At 43.7% G+C, this 21,426-nt stretch overlaps 2 protein-coding genes across 2 annotated transcripts in view; both read right to left on the reverse strand.

Moving 5' to 3' along the window:
• The window catches only part of NSMAF (neutral sphingomyelinase activation associated factor), a 65,816-nt gene that overhangs the window by 22,148 nt on the left and 22,242 nt on the right, over positions 1–21,426 (reverse strand). The window contains exons 3-11 of the mRNA XM_061438792.1: positions 19,290–19,368; positions 19,124–19,191; positions 19,001–19,037; positions 12,900–12,950; positions 10,034–10,105; positions 9,702–9,749; positions 9,546–9,598; positions 3,956–4,085; positions 1,254–1,325 (exon numbers count right to left, since the gene is read on the reverse strand). Coding sequence (XP_061294776.1) covers positions 1,254–1,325; positions 3,956–4,085; positions 9,546–9,598; positions 9,702–9,749; positions 10,034–10,105; positions 12,900–12,950; positions 19,001–19,037; positions 19,124–19,191; positions 19,290–19,368 — 610 coding nt within the window. The remainder of the gene's footprint in view (positions 1–1,253; positions 1,326–3,955; positions 4,086–9,545; positions 9,599–9,701; positions 9,750–10,033; positions 10,106–12,899; positions 12,951–19,000; positions 19,038–19,123; positions 19,192–19,289; positions 19,369–21,426) is intronic.
• On the reverse strand, positions 4,092–9,535 carry LOC133260452 (S-phase kinase-associated protein 2-like). The gene has a single exon (XM_061438799.1). The coding sequence runs from the start codon at positions 6,983–6,985 to the stop codon at positions 6,476–6,478; it is 510 nt and encodes a 169-aa protein (XP_061294783.1). The 5' UTR covers positions 6,986–9,535; the 3' UTR covers positions 4,092–6,475.

The raw sequence follows: 21,426 nt of genomic DNA on the forward strand, positions 1-21,426 counted from the left end.
AACCTGTCTCTCTTGCATATCTTGCATTGGCAGACAGATACTTTACCACAAGCGCCACATGGAAACATAAATTACTTGAGTGATCCTCTTATTGATGAAAAACTAATTCAACCATAACTATTTCAATTTAACAAATTGATAATTGAATTCATTCAAATAGGAACTTGCAATTATTCTTAAGGAAACTGTTGAGCTGTATAGATGATGTGTTGGTGAGGCCAAGACGGGACAGTAACAGAAAGGATGAAAACAAAGCATTGTCCTAGGTTCAAATACAGGCTTTCATATTACTAGTTAACTCCTGGAGTCTCAATTTCTTTGTAAAATAGGGTATCTTGTAACCTCAGAGCGGCTGTGCTGGTGAACAGATATTGTACATAAACTGCCCAGTACACACAAAGTACTTAATCAATGCCAATTTCTTCTCTCTTTATGACTATATTTCTGTATTTTTAACAGCATCTGTTTCCCTAATCCTCTACTGGTACTGAAAATGGAGAATCACCTTCTATGTAAGAGAGGCAGGAAAACAGTTAAATTTCATAAAGATAAAACACCAAAACAAGCTGCTTTAATATCCACAATGCTTTTGTAATGCCACCAACTCACTGGTTCATCTTCAAAGGAGAACAAATACATTGATATTGACATCAAATGACAAGCCCCTGGAGTCACATCCTTTGTGGGGACTGGTTTCTAGATTATAAGTGTGTGACTCACAGGAGGGTGGACTTGGGCTTATCCCTGAGATAAGAGGCATGGCAGGCAGGACAGCCCTGGTTGTTGAAATGGTTACCTTATCTGTTTCTCCATCTCCCCAGGCCTGCAGGCAGAAGTAATCGAAGTCCACAGTGACTGTGCTACAGTTCCACTGAGGGCTGGCTCTGTAAGAACTTCTAAGCTCTGCCTGGAGACCTTGCTGGGCTGTAACAGGGTGGCGGCAAGGAGCCCTGGACCGGTTCTACATGTACAAACCCAGAGCCCTGAGCACTTACTTGGGAGGGAGAAACCCAGGGTGTTCGAGTCCTCTTGTTCTGGGAGCCAAGAACATGTTCCCCGCAGCCCTCCCACCTACCAAAAGAGCTGCTCCTTTAAAAACTGCCAGCTTACCCAGAAGAAGGAGCCATGAGACTCAGAGCCCATCTGCTTACAACACAACATGCAGGCACCTTCCAGAGTGGCCCCGGGGGCTTTAAGTCAATGAACCACTGACCAACCCGGAGACAAGACGCCCATCCTCCAAGGGAACTCACCAGAGGCATGAGGCCGTGTCTCCTCTTGTAAATGCGGCGGATGTCCTGGAGCATTATCTGGACCACGGGTTTCTTTAAAAGTAGAGAGAGAGAGTGAGGATGAGCTGGTTCGATGGCATCACCGACTCAACGGACATGAGTCTGAGCAAACTCTGGGAGATGGTGAAGGACAGGGAAGCCTGGCATGCTGCAGTCCATGGGGTCACAAAGAGTCGGACACGACTGAACAACAAAAGAGAGAAGATCTCAAACTGCAACATTCTGACGCAATTAGAAGCTCCCCTTCGGTATCAGAAAGGGAAAGATGAGCCCATCTTAACTTCCCAACAGGTCACAAGTGAACAGCTAGAAAGGGGGCTCTTAGGACAGGGCACACCCCACTATGTGCCAGCCTGCCCTTTCCACTAGCTCTGTGACCGTGGACATGTCCCTCTACTCACTCCGCTTTGGTACTCAACTTCTCAGAATGATAATGCACTCATCTTTAAGATTTTTTTTTTTGATGTGGGCCATTTTTAAAGTCTTTATTGAATTTGTTACGATACTGCAGAAGCAGTTTTACATTTCAGTTTTTTGGCCGCGAGGCATATAGGATCTTACAGCTCCCCAACCAGAGAGTGAACCTGTACGCTCTGCATTGGAAGCTGACGTCTCAACCACTGGACCACCAGGGGATCCCTAGGCATCTACCTTTCAGGTTTTTGGAAAGCTGTTGAGTGATATAGAGCATTAAAGGATTGGTGTGTACAACCTCACAGGAATTTTGCTTTTATAGACCTATAGTTTGCTCAGAAACTAATATGCATATTTTTTAGAGCCCTGTCTTTTGTCTCCTTAAACTACAGTGGTGCTGTTCAGGCGTTAAGCCATGTCCGACTCTGCGACCCTATGGACTGTACCCTGCCAAGCATCTATGTCCATGGGATTTTCCAGGCAAGAACACCGGAGGGGGTTGCCATTTCTTCCTTCAGGGGCTCTGCCTGACCCAGGGGTCGAACCCGCGTCTCCTGCACTAGCAGGGCAGGTTGTTTACAACTGAGCCACCAGGGAAGCCCAAACCTCAGTGTAATAAAGCTCATAAACTATAGTAAAAACGAGAGCCTCTATACTTTATGAAAGAAATTTTCTTGCTTCTCTGGAGCCTTGAAATGCTAGTAAGAGAGGAACAAGGTTACAAAAGGCTACAGGTCCACCCTCCTCCCCACATGAGAGGGAGGAGGAGCCCACAGAGGCAGGGTATGCAGCGGTGGAAGCTGCAAGAAGACTGGCCAAGGCCCCCAGCCCAGACACCTGGGACCCTGAAGCTATGGCACATACTCAGATATTTTTGCAGAAGTACTGACTCAAGCCACAGCAACTGTGGTGGCCCATACAGTTTATCACACCACACGGAAGGCCAGTTCTCTGTCCACTGGAGGGCCCGGTGTGCTGCACCACCTGGTGGACAGACTCATTATAGCACCACGTAGAAAAGGGCTTCCCTGGGGGCTCAGACGGTAAAGGATCTGCCTGCAATGTGGGAGACCTGGGTTCAATCCCTGGGTTGAGAAGATCCCCTGGAGGAGGGTGGCAATCCACTCCAGTATTCTTGCCTGGAGAATCCTCATGGTGGGCTACAGTCCATGGGGTTGCAAAGAGTCGGATGCAACTGAGCGACTAAGCACAGCACAGAAAAGGATATATTTGCGTTTCAGTGAGTGTGTGTGGGTGAGTGTGTGTGTGTGGGTGTGTGTGTGTGGTGTGCTCAGTTGCATCTGACTCTTTGCGACCCCATGGACTGTAGCCCACCAGGCTCCTCTGTCCATGGGAATAATACTGGAGTGGGTTGCCATTTCCTTCTCCAGGGGATCTTCCCAACCCAGGGATGGAACCTGTGTCTATCACATCTCCTGCATTAGCAGGTGGATTCTTTACCTCTAGCAACACCAGGGAAGCACATACAATGACTGACCAACTGGGAGAACTTCTTCCATGGCAGAAAACACTCCTGTTCTTAAAGCTGCCGGCCAAAAGGACCAACCGCACGAGCAGAGTATTGGGATTTCTGCTCTTTCAATGAACCGCTCTGAAAAGGGGCCAGATCTAGATAAAGCCTCTAATCTTAACAAGGTTTAGTGTAGAAATCTGAGTCTCTACTGTCTGGCCAAGTGAGTCTACAGGCATCGTGGAAGAGAAGCCTGCTTCCAGCACCACCCCTGCAGCTGCCCAGTGACAGCATCTCAGCACGCACCTCTGCGCCGCCGGAGAGGACCACTTTCTACCACTTCTCTGGGCAAGACTCAGACCTACTGATTGTGTTTATAATTAAGGAATAACGAGAAATACGACTCAGGGGTACAGATAAGCAGGTACACGGGAAACATCCATTTTCCTTAACCTTAGTAGATTTCACTGCTCACTTGCATGAGTGCAGAAGGTATAAATCTCTAAGGACCCTTTACTAAAATCGGGAGGGGTGGGGTTTCTTCTCGCATCGCTGACAGCAAGTGACCCCGAAGTCACAGAAAACAAGTTAGGGGAGGTCAAATGTCAAGGTCATACGGGGAGCCTGTTAAATACCAGATGCTGGATGAGCAGGGGCGGTCATTCTGACTCTCACCAAAATGTGAGAACACAGTAAGGTCAAGTTCAGAGAATGAAAAGTTCACAGAAGACGAAAACTGCAGTGCAGAGGCGCTCTCCCTGGCCCGCAGTCCGCTTACCGGGTACCCGTTGAGAGGCTGGAAATAGAGGGTGGTGTCAGTGACGCAGGCGTGGCCAGGGTTCGTCACCAGAGGTGTCACCATTTCTGCTTTGCATTCCATGTGCAGCTTTTCAGAAACACTTTGGAACCTGAGGATACGTTTTCCAGCAAAAGCAAGAAAAATCAGAAATCAATCTACTTTCTAGGCTTAACTTTATCTGAGGGAGCTCCAGGGTGACTCTGCAGAACAGGTATCTAAACACAACACTTAATATAAGAAAAGCGGTGACGTAAGCTAGTCGCCTAAATAAAACTGCCTTTCTTTTAATGGGTACAATGAGTACTTGATTTTGAAAAAATAGATGAGGTTATGTATCACAGAAGAGAAGACAGACAAGTGAAAAAACTTGTCAAACAGGCACAAGAAGAAACAGACAACCTAAGTAGTCTTACGTCGAGTGAATAAATTGAATAATAACACTTCAGGCCTGTATGGCTTTACCAATAAATTCTACTAAAAATTTAAGGAAGAAATACAATCCTGCACACATTCTTTTGGCAAACAGAGACTAAAGGCATTTCTAAACTCATGTTATATGGCAAGCATAACCCTGATAGCAAAACCTCACAAATACACTAAGATTTACAGAGCAATATCCATGAACAGAGATGTAAAATCCTTTACAGCCACAACTACTGAAGCTCGTGTACCCTACCAGAGCCAACCCAGGCTTCCCAACAAGGGAAGCCACCGCAACGAGAAGCTGTGCCCCGAGATGAAGAGTAGATGCCGCTTGCCACAACCAGAGGAAGTCTGAGAGCAGCAACAGAGACCCGGCACGGCCAAAAAGAAAAAGGAATTTAAAAAGTCCTTTATGAAATGTTAGCAAAGAAAATCCAGTAATACGTAAACAAAAAAAGCAATACATCATAAGCAAGTTGGATTCACCCCATGAATACAAGGTTGTTTTAACAATGAAAAACCAATCAACATAATTCATACTATCAACAGAATGAAAGAAAAAAGATGATCTCAATAAACGCACAAGAAGCACTTCACAAAATTCTACATTCATTTTTGAGAATACTCTCAGCAAACCACACATAATAAGAAACTTCCTCATCCTGATTAAAGGACAGCTATGAAAACCTACAGCTGGCATTCTTTCGCGGTGAAACATTACACCTCTTTCCTGTAATACCAAGAACAAGGCAAGAATGTCTGCTCTCACCACATCTGTTAATCAAACTGTGCAATGAGGCGAGAAGTAGAAATAAAAGCCTTAAGAATTTCTGTGAAACTGTCATTATTCACAGATTAAACAATAATGGACAGATGAAACACTATAGAATCTACAAAAAACCCCCCAAAACAGATGGCTTTACCAGCAAATTCTGTAACATTTTCAAAGGTAGTATAAGACACACATCTCACAAAAAGGTAGCAATAAAACAGAATATTACAAACTAATCTCATTTATACACATAAGGTTCTAGCCAAAGCCAACTAATAGTAAATTTTGAATTTGGAAAAGCCATAGGATACAAGGTCATTGTTTAAAAAAAAATGAAAAAAAAAAAAAACCCCTATTTTCTATATACCGTAAAAAATGATTGGAAAATAAAATTTTGATAGCATCAAAATCTAGGATTATGCTCAAAAGACAGCAGCATCCACATACTATAATATAAACATATTATATATATATATAGTATTAGTATTAGTCGCTCAGTCATGTCTGACTTTTTGCGACCCCATGGACTGTAGCCCGCCAGGCTCCTCTGTCCATGGGATTCTCTAGGCAAAAATACTGGAGTGGGTTGCCATTTCTCCTCCAGGGGACCTTCCCAACTGTACATAAAGGAGACTTCATTAATGTGCATTAGAGGATACCCCAGGTTAACCTGTTATAGAAAACTGTCTTTTAAGTCTTTAAATTCTATACCAATTCTATACCTCTGGTTGGCAGATTGTTTCTTTATTTAGGTTTTAAGGTGAATGACCTGGGGCTATTTGTTTCCATCAACCTGACTGCAAATCTAAAGGCACAGTTGAAATGTCTATTTTTCTTGCCATCCTCAGAAGAGACTGCTGCAGATCTACTCTATGATTCTCATTCTTTTCAGCTTACAATACAAATAGCTTATTATTTTTTGCAACCTATGTCTTATAATAAAGCAGTGCTGAAAAATTAAATAGAAGAATGTTCAGTTGCCATATAGGCTACGAAAATGATTTGCTGGTGATTTTTAAGCTTGATTCTAAATAGATTTACGAAGAATGGCACTTGGAAGATGTGGTTCAAATTTTGCTATTTAAGGTATCTTGAAATTATAGGCTCACTCTCCCTAAAATTTCAAAAAGTGTAGAGCTGAGGCTCTTAAGGGTATAGCAGTGATAAAAGCTTTCACAATCATTTCTAAAAAGCAATACTTCATAGTTTTCTGTCTCCAATGGTTCTCTAATATACTTGTAGAAGGAAGGCAACAGAAAACCAAGAATAAAAATAGCTGAGCTCTCCACAATTGGGCTTCCTGCTTACTTTCCCTGTTCAAAGAAAAGAGGAGACACCATCTTGCAATAGAGGCTTCGTAGGCAACTGGGCTTCTCCAGTGACAGTTGGCATTTGATGCCCCATATCTCTTGGTTCTTCTTGTTGCCAATGGTCGGCCTGGCAATGGTGGTGAAATGGGAGCAATTAATCTGTAGATGAGGGAGGGCTTCCTTTAACAGTTGAAGGGTACTGTCTGGTACGATTCCAAAGACTTGTAGTGTTTTTAATGTGGGAATTTCTCCAAGTTCAAGTAAAGTTTCAGGTATTATGTCATAGCACCGACTGAGTGATAGGTGTTGGAGGTAGTTGAGTTGATAAAATTCCGGAAAGCAGTCATTTTTCAGCATGACACTATCACTTAAGTCTAGGTGGACAAGATTGGGACATCTTCCAACTAAGGTAGAGACATCTGATCTCTGCAGGTTCTTTCGGTACCCGCTGAGATTCAGCTGGGTGATAGTCTCTGACACAAGCTGTATATAAACATATAACATGTATATATATAAAACATGTTATATATAAACATATAACAGTACAGGGAACTGGATGAAGAGTAAGAACTCTTTGTCCTGTCTTTACATCTTTCAATCTAAAATTAATCCCAAGTATTTTAACAAGGACATTTCGGGGTGTAAATGGGGAAACCTGACTATGGAGCCATGAGCTGCCTGGCATGCAGACTACTGCTGCGTGAGTATCGTGACAGTATGGAGGGCGGCAGAGATCTTCCTGTAACGGAGAAATGTTGAAGTAGTTTCGGGTGAAGTGTGAGGGAGTCTTGCAGTGTCATTTCAAATTGCTCAGGAAAAAGTTATACTCATATTTTAAATACATCATACCAACATACATATGCACATCAGCTGTACATGTATACCTATTTATATAACATATAGACACACGTGTGTTACTTACGTACACACACACAGCAAGCAACAGTACGAGCATGCAACGTGAAAGTGAAAGTGAAGTCGCTCAGTCGCATCCGACTCTTTGCAACCCCATGGACTGTAGCCTACCAGGCTCCTCCCTCCATGGGATTCTCCAGGCAAGAGGACTGGAGTGGGATGCCATTTCCTTCTCCAGGGGATCTTCCTGACACAGGGATCGAACCCAGGTCTCCCGCATTCCAGGCAGATGCTTTAACCTCTGAGCCACTAGGGAAGCCCATGCAAGGACCAACGCAAATTACACAAAATGTTGACAAATTAATACTTCGTGACTCACAGGGAATCTGTGTTCACTATTACCTTTTTGACTTGTGAGGATTTGAAATTTTTCAGAATGAACAGTAGGGAAAAAAAATATACTTCAATAAAAAAAAGTATTTCCTTGGAAGTATGATGAAAATTTATTTAGCAAAAGTTTATTTTCTTTCGTTTAGAGGAATTATATAATCCTGCAATATTTCACTTTATGTTGTAAATATTTCTCCCCCAAATTCTTCAGCCTAACACTCTGGAGACTGGAATAAGTTAAAACTTTCATGGTGAACCATTTTTAAAATTCATGTCATGCTGAAGCCCAGGATTAAAGTCTAAATTGCTACTTAGAAAAATTATCCATTCTAAGTAGGTCAAAAGAAGCTAATTCTTATTATATAATTCTTATTCTTTTCCTTTCTAAAATGAATGCTATACTTGCCCTTCTGCAACACATTTAACTGGAACATCCTACAAATACAAAAATGAAAAGTAATGCTATGTAGGTGAAACAGAGAAAGAACAAACATAACCATAGAAAAGACATTCTTGGCAAATGACTTTACCAGCAAACTCTCTAACATTTTTAAACATAGTGCAAGGCTCACAAATCTCATAAAGGTAGCACTAAAACAGAGTATTACAAACTAATCTCATTTATACACATAAGCTTTCAGCCAAAGCCAACACGGAATAATCTATTCAACCAATATGTTCTACTTTGTCCTACTTTGTTTTGCTAAGCTGCAAGGATACAGCAAAACACAAAAATCTAAAGTAAAAATGACATCTCATGACTAGAGACTGCAATAATCCATACCTAAGATTTTATACACATTAGACAATCTATACATATATATTAAGTAAATGGAATTGAACAAAGTTTAGCAGGGTTGCTAAAAACAAAATGAATACACAAAAATATACTTCATTCTACTTGTCAACAATAAAGAGAAAATGACATATTTTAGGATACCATTTAAAACACCACTAAAATATGAAGTACTTGGAATAAATCTAGCACAAGAGAAGAAAGATCTTTACAAAGAAAATTGTAAAAAAAAAAAAAAAAAGACACTAAGGAAGACTTAAACAGAGTTTCACTGCAATCGGAGTAAAAATCCGAGTATACTTTTCTTCTAGGGAACTTGACAAGCTGATTCTAACTTGACGCAGGATGTGTAAGACCAAAACACTGAAGACATAAATTAGAAAGGAAATGCCATGCCAGATACTAAGACACAGTGATTAACACAGTGGTACTGCAGACGGAAACACAGACAAATAGCCCAGATCTATTTAACAGAAGGAAATCTACTTAAAATATGGGAAGAAACAAATCAGAGAACAGGTTAATATGAAAGTATAGTTACTTGCAGAAAATATATTGTATACTTAGAAAAGTGAATACTTTACCCTCTGGAGGAGTTTCAAACTCACAAGTGATATAAACAAGTAAGTTCTTTAGAAAGAAAGCATTTTAAAAGCGCATTCAGAAGAGTAGAGAAAAGGGGACTGCAGAAGGAAAGACTCGAGAGTGTAGGGGTGACAAGCTAAATGCCGTCACAGCAACCTGAGCAGTGGGGGCTGGTGGCCTGAACGGAGGTAGTAACGTTGAAAGGATAGAAGCTCACAGACTGGGAGGTTATGGGGGACACCATTCCCCAGGCCTTCAAGAGGCCAGGAGCCCCCGGACTCTGCGCTGGCATTGAGGCCGGGGCCGTTGCCCCAGGTCAGCAGCTTTGGGGCGAGGCAGACGCCAGCACCCATCATCGATGGCAGACACACTGAATGAGGCCTGAGATGACAACGCCGCTGCTTTCACCACCAGGAATCAAAATCATGGAAAACTTACCTGTTTTTGTCGAACGACGTCCTAGCCAAACGGGACTGCAAGATAGCGGTTATCTGTTAAGACAGAATCATTTAAAAAATATGGCTGTAAGTATCTGTAAGTGACACGTCAATGCAGGTTCATTCACAATAAAGATACAGGTCTTTAGAAACTCACCATGGCAGTTTGGTCCCCCAGTTTGTCCAGACAGGATGCTCTATGAAGCTACGAGTACAGAAATATACACGGATTTATTTCTCTCTCTGATGATAAGAAGATAGTTCCTTAGAAGCAATGAAACACAACCACCATTCTGTTACTCAGTAACAGCTAAGAGCCATTCTAAAACATCTATGACTTCTTCCTAATGTAGAGTTTTCAAGTTCAACACATTCAAGTAAATCTCATTCAGATTTATACCAGAGGTTATGGTTTTGGTGAGATGTATGAACATGAAATTTTTAAAAAAAAAGTTTGCCAGTGAATATCTGAGAAGAGCTCTGACTTACTTGAAGCAGTGTCTCCACAACATCTTCTACTTTCCCTGAAACATCCAGCTCGAAGACATACTCCATCATGCCCTGAAAAAGAGGAAGATGAACTGAATCAGAGGAGAACAAGCACATCAGGACCTATCATTTTGAGAACATTTGCAACCCCTGCTGACAGGTGCAGGCAACTCCCTCAGCCCACCTGGGAGATCTACTTCTGTGTTTACTATTTCCTTCCTTCCACTGCCTTTGGGCTTAGTTTGCTCTTCTTTTTCTAGGTCCCTGAGGTATCTAATTAGGTTTTTTAATTTGAGATCTTCCTCTTTTCTTAAGGTAAGCGTTTAACACTCTAAACTTCCTTCTTAGGATTGCTTTTGCAGCATCCTAGGCGTTTAGGTATGTTTTCGTTTTGATCATCTTGAAGTATTTTTAAAATTTCCCTTTTTATTTCTTCTTGACCCACTGCTTGCAAAAGAAGGTTGTTTAATCTCCACATACGTATGAATCTTCCTGCTACTATGGATTTCTGGTTTCACTCCACGGTGGCTGTTAAAGATACTTGGAATGACATCAGTCTTGTTAGACTTACTGACTTCTTTTGTGACCTGACGTGTGATCTGTCCTGGAGGATGTCCCCTGTGCGCGTGAGACAGTGTGTCTTACTGTCCTTGGGCAGGATGTTCTGCATGTGTCTGTGAAGCCCATCTGGCTAGAGTACAGTCGAGTCCTGCTTCCCGAGTGATCGTCGGCCTGGATGACCTGCCTATTATTGAAGGTGGAACGTGGAAGCCTCCTCTGTTCAGTGCAGCTGTCAGTCTCTCCCTTCAGCCTGTCAGTGCCGGCTTCACACACTCACGTGCTCTGAGGCTGGGTGCACATACTGTTGTGACGGTTACTTTTTATGTGTCACAAACTGCACTCTTCTCTTCCCCACGAGGGTGAGTATGCTGGGCTGCATCTGCCTGTGTCTCTGGCTCAAAGTCTGGAGCAGCTGCACAAGCCCAGCTCTTTCCTGTTTTGGGAGGAGGGTCCCCAGACATCTAGAGCATTATGGGTCCTGTCAGAGCTCCAGGACAGGTGAGAAGATGGGGACTGGGCATTCCCTCCAATCACGTGCACTGTTCCAGGGGAGGGACTATGGTGAGACGATGCTCCAACATTCCTACACCTTCAGTGTGGCTCACTTCACTCTCACCTGGGCACAGGGCACTCTGAACCGGTTTCTGGATTTCTCACAAAGGGAATTCATCCATGTACTGTTTCTGAACCAGTCTCCCCATCAGAGGAATAAGGGTTTTCCCAGTCTATCATCTCTCATCACCATCGTCAATGTCATCATGCCCCCCTTTAAACCTGAGAATCCTCTGGTGTCCTAATTCACACTGGAACAAAAGAGCTTTTCTTTGCTTCAGACAACCTGACCCACTTCCTTTGACGTCACTTTTCAGCAGATTTGTACCTTGAGTAGGCGTCAGGAGAACCTCTGCAGTGAGGGTGCAATGACCCGTGGTTCTCAGCTTGGAGGGGGATGGTCCTGCCACCCCTGCAGGGCATTTGTCAACATGTGGAGGCGCCACACAACAACAGGGGACAGTGTGTGGGGGGGGTAGCACTCAGTGGGTGGAGCAGCCTGTAACGTGAGGGACAGCCCCTCACAGTGAAGAAGCAACCTTCCCAGATGCCAACGGCACTGCCTGTGAGTAACAAGCACTCAGGACTCACTGCTCCTGACTGACTGGTGTGCACAGGTGCTTCCTGCACATAAAACCTGGAGGTGGCTACTGGGGGCCAGTTGTCCCAGCTGCTGCCGAGGACTCGCATGCCAGGCCGGCCTGTGACCAGGACTGCCATCTAGCCAGCAGCAGTCTGCTCAGACGTGGGGCTTTTCCTAATTCAGAGGAGTCATGACAGGAGCATTAGGCCCATCTCTAGGTCCTATAAGGTCTCCTCTGCTACATGCTACATTAGACTACATGCTAAACTGCAGCATGGGTCTGTGCTCAGTCTCCTCTGTTCATGGTATTCTCCAGGCAAGAATACTGGAGTGGGTTGCCATTTCCTCCTTCAGGGGATATTCCTTGCCCAGGGATTGAACCTACGTCTCCTGCCTTGGCAGGCGGGTTCTTTACCACTGAGCCACTTGGGAAGCCACAACATTAAGTAAAGCACAGAGTGGTTTGATGTGATGTCTAGTGACGAGTCCTGTGTTCATGGTCCTTCATAGCTTCTACCCAATCAGGAGAACTTATACACTTGTTGCTGCTGCTGTTAAGTCACTTCAGTGATGTTCGACTGTGTGTGACCCCATAGATGGCAGCCCCCCAGGCTCCCTCATCCCTGGGATTCTCCAGGCAAGAACACTGGAGTGGGTTGCCATTTCCTTCTCCAATGCATGAAAGTGAAAAGTGAAAGTCAAGTCGCTCAGTCGTGTCCGACTCCTAGCGACCCCATGGACTGCAGCCTACCAGGCTCCTCTGTCCATGGGATTTTCCAGGCAAGAGTACTGGAGTGGGCTGCCATTGCCTTCTCCTGAGCTCTTAAATAAGGGTATTTTATAAAGTATAAATATTTCTGTAACATTTAAAAGAAGTCCTCAGTGATTCCCATTAAATATGATGCATCTTCTGATTTCAATTTTTAACCTAATAATTTAAGCCTTTTCCCCCACTAATAGACCCACTTATTTTTAAGCTAAAAAGTTAACTGAAATCTTTTGAACTGAAGTCTGTGGCTCCCTTGGATAATTTTGTTATAACTGCTAAGTAACAAGCCTTTAAATACCTGTTATCATTATACTCCATCAAAGAAGTTAACACAGACACAGAACCTTATTGCTCAAAATCACTATGGAAATTGTTGGGGATGAAGGAAAAACCTTACTTACCCTTTCTATTTTATATGGTGCAACAATGTTGTGTTCTTTAATGAAATACACCTGAAAAAGACAAATAAATAGTTGTAAAATAATTAAACGTTGTCAGTGATGAGCTGATGGATGTTACGAATCAAATTTAAATCATTGTTATTTAACCTCTATTTCCAAAAGCATTTGCATTAATATTAGTATGGCTTTAAAGTTCTGATGTTAAAATAACAAACATTAAATTAAAAAGAGATTCATCAAGGAAACAAGGTAGCAACCCCTGCAGGATTGATACAATGTTTAAGATGGCTTGTCAATGTCATCACTTGAGCCCAGTAACCACACAAGTGAAGGAGGCTAACCTAAGTGTTCACTGTCTAAGAAATGATTAAGACAGTCACTGTGGTATGAAATCCATTCATCAACATAGAGAAACCTCTCTTATCTAGAGGCACAGTTTTCACATGCACCAGGCCACTTGTCCTCACATGGGACACTAGCAACCACATATCACATATACACACACACAACCAACCACATATCTCACACACACACACGCCCCAGAGCATCAACCTCCTCGCACGTGCGCCCTAATCCCGCCCTCCCTCCAGTTAGGACAGAAAATTTGCCTCCCCCACATCCATCAGCTGTTCAAAAACGTAGTTCCTACGATCACACGATGCACTTTCTCCCGTTTAAATGCACTACAGATTAAAAAACACTCCTTTGGTCTCACATCCTTTTACCCCTTTTCTGTTCATTTTAGTGGTAAAACTCTTTGCCAGAGCTGATGTACTTTCCAGGGCCCAAAGCAGGTTTTCCTCTGATCTGTGTCACTGCAGCCGTTCCTGATGAGGTCAGCGAGGACACACAAGGTCGGGGAGGATGCACAAGGCCACTCTTCTCAGGGCTTGGATTCTGTTTCTCAGACGCGACATAGCCGGGCCCTTCCTGGAGCAGGTTTCTAGCCGGCTGCGCGGCACATGCTCCAGGTTCTCCCGACCTCACCAGCTGCTTCCTCCAGCTTCCCAGGGCCCCTGCTTCCCTCCCCGTAGCCCCGGGGCCTAACAAGTGTCTGTCATTCCAGGCCCAGCCTCCTCCTGAAGCCCAGACAGAGGCCTCCAGACGTCGGTGGCGCCTCCTCCAGGTCACATCTACAAAGCCTGCTCCCACATCGAGCCTCACCACTAGCCCAGCAGCACCTCTGTCAGGGTTTCTTCAGAGCACACCGGGACGCCGACCCCTCTCACCCTCCCGCAGCCACCAGCCTGGGCCACACGCCTGAGTCACTACTCCCAGATGCTCGCCTGGTGTCCCCGGCTACCCCAGGCACTGGAGAGAACCACAGACAGAGACCAATCAGACCGGGGCCCTTCTCAGCGAGGCATCCGCCGCTGCTGCACTACGGTAGCTCGTGCATGCCTTCTCACGTTCTGGCCTCTGGCCTGGTTCACCTTCCTCATGGCGTCTGTCTCTGCCTGACGTCAGAGAAGACATCTGCTCACTGTCTGCTGTCCCACTGAGAGGTAAAGTCCCTGGAGAGAGGGACTTCAGATATTTTATTCTTCCCTCTATCTCCCTCCTCTCTCTTGGGCTTCCCTGGTGGCTCAGAGGGTAAAGCGTCTGCCTGCAATGCGGGAGAACTGGGTTCAATCCCCAGGTTGGGAAGATCCCCTGGAGAAGGAAATGGCAACCCACTCCAATACTCTTGCCTGGAAAATTCCACGGACGGAGAAGCCTGGCAGGCCGAAGTCCATGGGATCGCACATAGTCACACATGACTGAGCAACTTCACTTCTGTCTCTAAAACCCTGACTGTGATACTTACAGGATGCATGAAGAAAGTGAGAAGTGTCAGTCGCTCAGTCCTGTCTGACTCTTTATGACCCCATGGACTGTAACCTGCCAGGCTCCTCTGTCCATGGAATTCTCCAGGCAAGAATACTGGAGTGCGTTGGATGCCCTTCTCTGGGGGATCTTCCCGACCCTGGGACTGAACCCAGGTCTTCTGCATTGCAGGCAGATTCTTTACCATCTGAGTCACTGGGGAAGCCCAGGATGCATGAGTACTATTGTTGATACACACACACCCCTTCCTCTTTATTTTACCAGCAAAAGCGTATATAGAAGCAAAGCTCTCTAAAGCCCAAAGAACCATAACATATTTCTAAAGCACTGTGACCTAGTAAGTAATCACACACACACACACACACACACGCACATTTTGTTTTCCTGGTTGTGCAGTTAACCCAGGAAACTTAATATTTGAAAGAGTAGCTTATGTCTAGTTGCCCTTGATATAATATAGCTGATTTTGAGCTTGATATGAGACATCTTACATAAACTATTGAAAGGCAATAGAAAGATTTTGGTTCTAGGTTTATTAAAATTATATTAAAATGGATACTTTTATAACAGAAACCACACTTCCAATTTAAAACCTACCTAATCCTTTCAAGATACGGACTTTCCAGAATAAAGCCACAGTGCAGAATGATACTGTAGTATAATGAGCATGCAGCTGTGGGCCAGAATTATCAATAATGGTGTTCCTTCCCCAAAGTAAGAGATGGCGGTAACTGCTTTCATTTATGCCAGTCAAAACTAACAGACATTCTAAAATTAATAGAACCATGGAAGGCAGATCTGGAATATCACGTACCCTGATATCTCCCAGCTTTCATAAAATAATTTTCAATATACACTAAAAAGGGCCATGAACAAGAGGGCTGTGTGATCTGAACACCACTGGGAGGCTCTCTGCTCCAGACTATTCACCCCGTGAGACTCGCAAGGCTTTGAGTCAAGTCCTGAAGCGAAGAAACCTCTCTATCTGTTTCCCACGGCTCTTCCTACATTTCACAGAAAGATACTTTTCTTTGAACACTTCAAGGATCTGGGGCTCTGCAGAGGGGAGGCAACCCTGCTCTCCTCTCTCCCTTTCATTTTCAAGGTGAAGAAGGTGAGATTCACAGCAAAAAGACAGGGCTAACGGGCTTCCCAGATGGCTCAGTGGTAAAGAATCCACCTGACAATGCAGAGGATCCCTGGGTTGGGAAGATCCTCAGAGAAGGAAATGGCAACCCACTCTAGAATTCTTGCCGAGAGAATCCCGTGGGCAGAGGAGCCTGGCGGCCTACCATCTATGGGGTCACAAAGAGTCGGACACGACTTAGCGACTAAACAACAAAAATGAGCTCTACTCTTACAATTTTTTAAAGATCTACAGGTGAATTAAGTACAGCTGACCCCTGAACAACATGGGCATGAACCACGTGGGTCTACCTACATGTGGACTGTTTTCAATAAATACATTGGGAAATTTTGTGGAGATTTCGGACAATTGGAAAGAAGATGAACTGTGTAGCCTAGAAATATCAGAAAAATTAAGACCTAAGTATGTCATGAGTACATAAAATGTATGTAGATACTAGTCTATCATATCATTTACAACCATAAAACATACATGATAAATTTATCACAACTTAATGCGCAAACTTCCTGACCAGACGTGGCACCAACTGAAGTGGAGAGAAAATGTAAATAACTATATAGAGACACAGCGTGAAGCCACAGCGCTCCCTCCCTGCAGCTCACACTGCACCACGGCCATAGCTTCCTAGCCAGCCCCTGTGCGGACGTCAAGTGTTGAGAGTAACCTCAAAAGGCCACAGGACACTGTTCATCGTTCATCTCCCTGTGAACAGTCATCTCTTCAGTAAACTCCACTGCAGTACAAAGTGGTTTCTCCTGGTTCTTGTGCGTCGTGTTCAGTGTCAGATCGTAACCTTGAATAACACCACGGGACCACGTGGTGCCACTAGTGATGCTGGCAGTGCTCCAGAGGAGCCGAGAAAAGTCACGACACTACAAGCAACAGCCGAGCTACTTGATGTGTGTACCGCTGACTGAGCTGAGGTCCACAGCGGGGGCCGCCGCCATGTCAAGATAAACGGATCCCGCATTAAGGACCATGGTGGAAAGGAAAAGGAAATTCATGAAGTGGTCACGCAGCTAGCCCGCAGGCAGGAGAACCTGGCACTTTCTGTGAAATACTTCTTTATCTCATGTTTAAAATGCAGCTTTTATGTGGGTGCAGGATTGCTGTAAGAAAGCCACACCTATAGATGAATATGAGGTCATCACATGACAACTTAAAGCCAAAGGAAGGTGAAGGAGCTAAAGCTGGAGAACTTAATGCTAGCAAAGGATGGTTTGATAATTTTAGAAAGAGGTTTGGCTTTAGAAATGTCAAGATAACAGGAAAAGCAGCTTCTGCCAACCAAGAGGCAGCAGATGAGCTCCCAGACAGCATGAAAAATATCTCTGAGGAAAAAAGATTATCTGCCTGGACAGGTTTTTACTGCAGATGAAAGTGCCCTCTTCTAGGGGTGGGTGAGCAGGGAATCCACAAAGGACATTCATTAGGAAGAGAAGTGACGACCAGGAGTTAATACGGCAGGCTGAGATAGGCTAAGTCTGCTGTTTTGCACAAGTTCAGTGGAGTTGATGACCAGGACTGTCCTGATCTATAAAGTTGCTGACCTCTAGCCTTGAAGAGCAGAGAAGGCAATGGCAACCCACTCCAGTGTTCTTGCCTGGAGAATCCCAGGGACAGAGGAGCCTAGTGGGCTGCCGGCTATGGGGTCGCACAGAGTCGGACACGACTGAGGCGACTTAGCAGCAGCAGCAGCAGCCTTGAAGAGAAGAGATGACCACAGCTGCCGTCTTTAGGTTGCACAGCAAGAGGGCTGGACAGCAAGGACCCTTTTCCTGGATTGGTTCCATCGATGCTTTGTCCCATTGATGCTGTCAGGAAGTATTTTGCCAGTAAGGGACTACCCTTTAACATTTTTTTTAATTGGACAATACCCTGGCTACCTCGAGTGATTTCAACACCAAAGCTGTCAAAGTGGTCTACTTGTCCCAAAACACAGTATCTCTAATTGAGACTCCAGATCAAGGGGTCATAAGAACCTTTAAGGTTTGTGCGCATGGTGCTCTATGGAAAGGGCTGTCAATGCTGACAGCTGGAATATCTTCAGAGTCTGTAAGGACCGCACCACTGAAGATGCCCAGGTTGTTCAAGAAAAAGCCATGAATGCCATTAAGCTGAAAACCACACGTTCCTGCTAGAGAAAACTGTTCAGATGCTGCGCACAACCACACAGCATTTATGACAGAGCCAATCAGAGTATGGATGTGGCCGAAAAAGAAGGGGGCTGAAACGTTTCGAGACCTGGATCTCAGAGAGATTCAAGGACTAATGGACACCGCACCAGAGGAGAGAACAGAAGACAACCCGATGCAGACAAGTGCTCCCAAACCAGACCTGAGGAAGGAGACGCTGTAAGCGCTGGGTAATAAGCTGACATTAGACAAGCTAGCAGAAGCGCCTGGGTTTTTATTTTTTCCTGCCTTTTGACTTCTTTTTACAACATGGACCCTTCTACGACCCAGGCGCTGAAACTAAGGCCAACTGTGGAAGAAGGATGGGTGCGTAGAGAAACACTTTTAGAGAAAAAAGCAGAAAAAGACAGAAATTATGATGTATTTCTGTAAATTTAAACTGAATGTGTCTGCCTTTCCTGCACCCCCACCCACCCACCTCCTCCACCCCTTCCTCCTCTGCCCGCCGGGACAGCAAAACCAAACCCCCTCTTCCTCCTCGGCACGAAGACAGACGACAAGGATGAAGACCTTTGTGACCATCCATTTCTACTTAATAACTAGCAAACAGTCACCCTGCTGTGCAGGCTACAGGAGAACCTGTAGTCCTTCACCTCAACCTCACACACCGTCAGGACTCCTAAGGGCGAACCCACAGCCGGCAGGTAACACACACACACACACCCCTACCTACCCGAGGAATGTTAAGGATCTCAGCAGGGATCACACCTGCTAAAACGTATTTCCCAGTGACTAAATTTTAAAAGAATTTAAACATCTTTCCCAGCGGTCTTCATTTGAGATTTGTACAAATAATTTCATTATGCTAAAAAAAAGTGTGTATATGGAAGCCCATACAAACACACACACACACACACACACATATAATGTATGTATTTATTCATTTAAATGTTCATTCAGGTTAGAAAAAATATTTACCAAGTGATCCTTACCTGGCTGAAAATGAGTGAAATCGCCCCAGATACTGTCCTAAAAATGCAGATAAAAGTCATTAAATATATATAGAGAGAGTTTTTTGGTAGAAGTAAAGTCAAACAGTTGCAACAGTGACATACTTTGCAAAGTGTCTATTGGCTTCATTTTCTCCATGTCTTCCTATTTTTATACAATCCCTCAAAGGAATCTGTATAAAATTGAGAGAGAGAGAGGTTATAAAAATAAGACAAGGTAAAACGCACACAAATATAGGGCTATTTCTCTTCACATTGAAAGTGTGTTTACCTTAATGATGGGTTGGGATATCGCATCCGGTTCAAAAATAACTGATTTTGAACATATTTTTAAGGAGCCTCTGATTTTCCTAGAGATAAAGTACAAAGAGATATTATTAATGAACATAACAAGTCACAGAAGAATCATAACACATTTTAACTAGCATGTAGATGACTAAAGCATCAACTAATAAAAGATCAAAGACAAAGGTATGAAAGGTTGGACAACATAGCAAAATAATTATCCTCATCTCCTAAAGGAAATCAACCCTGAATATTCACTGGAAGGACTGATGCTGAAGCTCCAATACTTTGGCCACCTGATACAAAGAACCTACTCACTGGGAAAGACTGATGCTGGGAAAGATTGAATGCAAAAGGAGAAGAGGGCAGCAGAGGATGGTTAGATGGCATCACCGACTCAGTGGATAGGAATGTGAGCAGACTCTGGGGGATAGTGGAGGACAGAAGAGTTCACTGTGTTACATATAGTCCGTGAGGTTGCCAAGAGTTGGACACGACTTAGCAACAACCATCACCTCCTCCCTGGAGGTTAAAGAAACTCCACGTGTTGTAATACAGTCTCACTGGTTGAGGACTGTCCGGGAATTTTATTCATTATCACTTCACTTGGCCCTCACAACTGCATGAATGTGAAGCAGTTTTCTGATCCTTAAGAAATGCTGATTCCATCCTGTGTGTGGTTAATTCTTTTGACTTTGAATTTCCTACATCTTAAACACTTATTCAGAAGACCATACTGTAACCCTAATCCTTTTTAAACCTGACATTGATTGGGTAAGGGATTTTTTTTTCCTTATTTATAATCATGGGAAAATAACAGTTTGAATTTAGCACATAAAATGCTTTTAGTGGTAATTCTGGGGTACATGGGAATTCAAGGTAAAATTGCTTCTTTGAGAATAAGCAATTTTAAAAATGATCTGCCAACTACTATAATACCAAATAGATCAGCTGTTGACCATTTCTCTCCTTTCCTGGGACATGGATAAGGCTCTAGTGAGTCTAGGGTGACGCCTGCCTGAGCATGCTAGAGGCTAGTGTGCCTCACTAGCCTGAAGCCAATAAAAAGCTACACTTTATTGTCTTTTATTGACTGAATGACTTTTATCAATGATCAGACCAAGGCAATAAGTTATTATGTAATCAGAACACAGGTTAAGAAATACTGGGAAAAAAGAAACCTTTTAAAAAAATCATCTTAGTTTCCAAGACTATATTTTGTCTACAAGGAAAGCTCCATGGATTTTTTTTAATTACTTGTATGACATTTGAGCTTTTCCTCCAGCCATTCCTTGGTGTCCTAGTGAACCCTTCTCACTCTGCCCATCCCAGGGGTCTCTTAATTGAAGCAATTATTTTACTTGGACTCTAGAAAGACCCACCTGCTCTCCCTGTCCCTGTGTCCCCTCCCTGAGTCAATTATTCTGCCAAAAAATCTCACCTCCTTCCTGGCTTACAAAAATGCCAATGGCTTCCTAGCGCACATGATAAAGCCCCATCGCAATCTGAGAAAGGCCTGCCTCTGTGTACACATGTATATGTACCAAACGGATGAGCAGGGTCATGGTAAAGGCCATGATATAGTCTACAGTTCTTCTTCCTCAAAGGCTCTTTTAAATGTTGATTTTTATATCATTTTTTCCATGCTGTTAATTGCATTTACTTCTCTAACACCCTAAATTACCTAATAATAACTTAAGTACTTTTAAGGCAAAAGCTAAAGAAATACAAATAGAACAGAAAACTCCCAAGTACCAACCCACTAGTTCCTGCAGCTGTTAACATGCAGTCATTTCTGTTTTGTGTCTAACACCCTAGAACCCTCCTGGATTTTAGATAAATTCCCAGACTCCTATACTTCATCTGCTGTGCTGTGCTCAGTCACGTCCATCTCTTTGTGACCCCATGGACTAAGCCCACCAGGTTCCTCTGTCCATGGGATTCTCCAGGCAAGAACACTGGAGTGGGTTGCCATTTCCTTCTCCAATACTTCATCTAAACATACTTTAACATGAATCCCTCAAGTCCTTCAATAAATGACCATCATTACACATCTACAAAAAATAATAATTCCTTAATGTCATCCAGGATAAAGTCAGGGTTCAAATCTATTTCATAACTGT

Source organism: Bos javanicus, chromosome 14 (assembly GCF_032452875.1).
Source record: "Bos javanicus breed banteng chromosome 14, ARS-OSU_banteng_1.0, whole genome shotgun sequence".
In the NCBI taxonomy this organism is placed as follows: Eukaryota; Metazoa; Chordata; class Mammalia; order Artiodactyla; family Bovidae; genus Bos; species Bos javanicus.

What these genes read in the sequence shown, in the direction of transcription:
- LOC133260452 (XM_061438799.1), bottom strand. Translation starts at nt 6,985, where the DNA reads ATGTTATATGTTTATATACAGCTTGTGTCAGAGACTATCACCCAGCTG.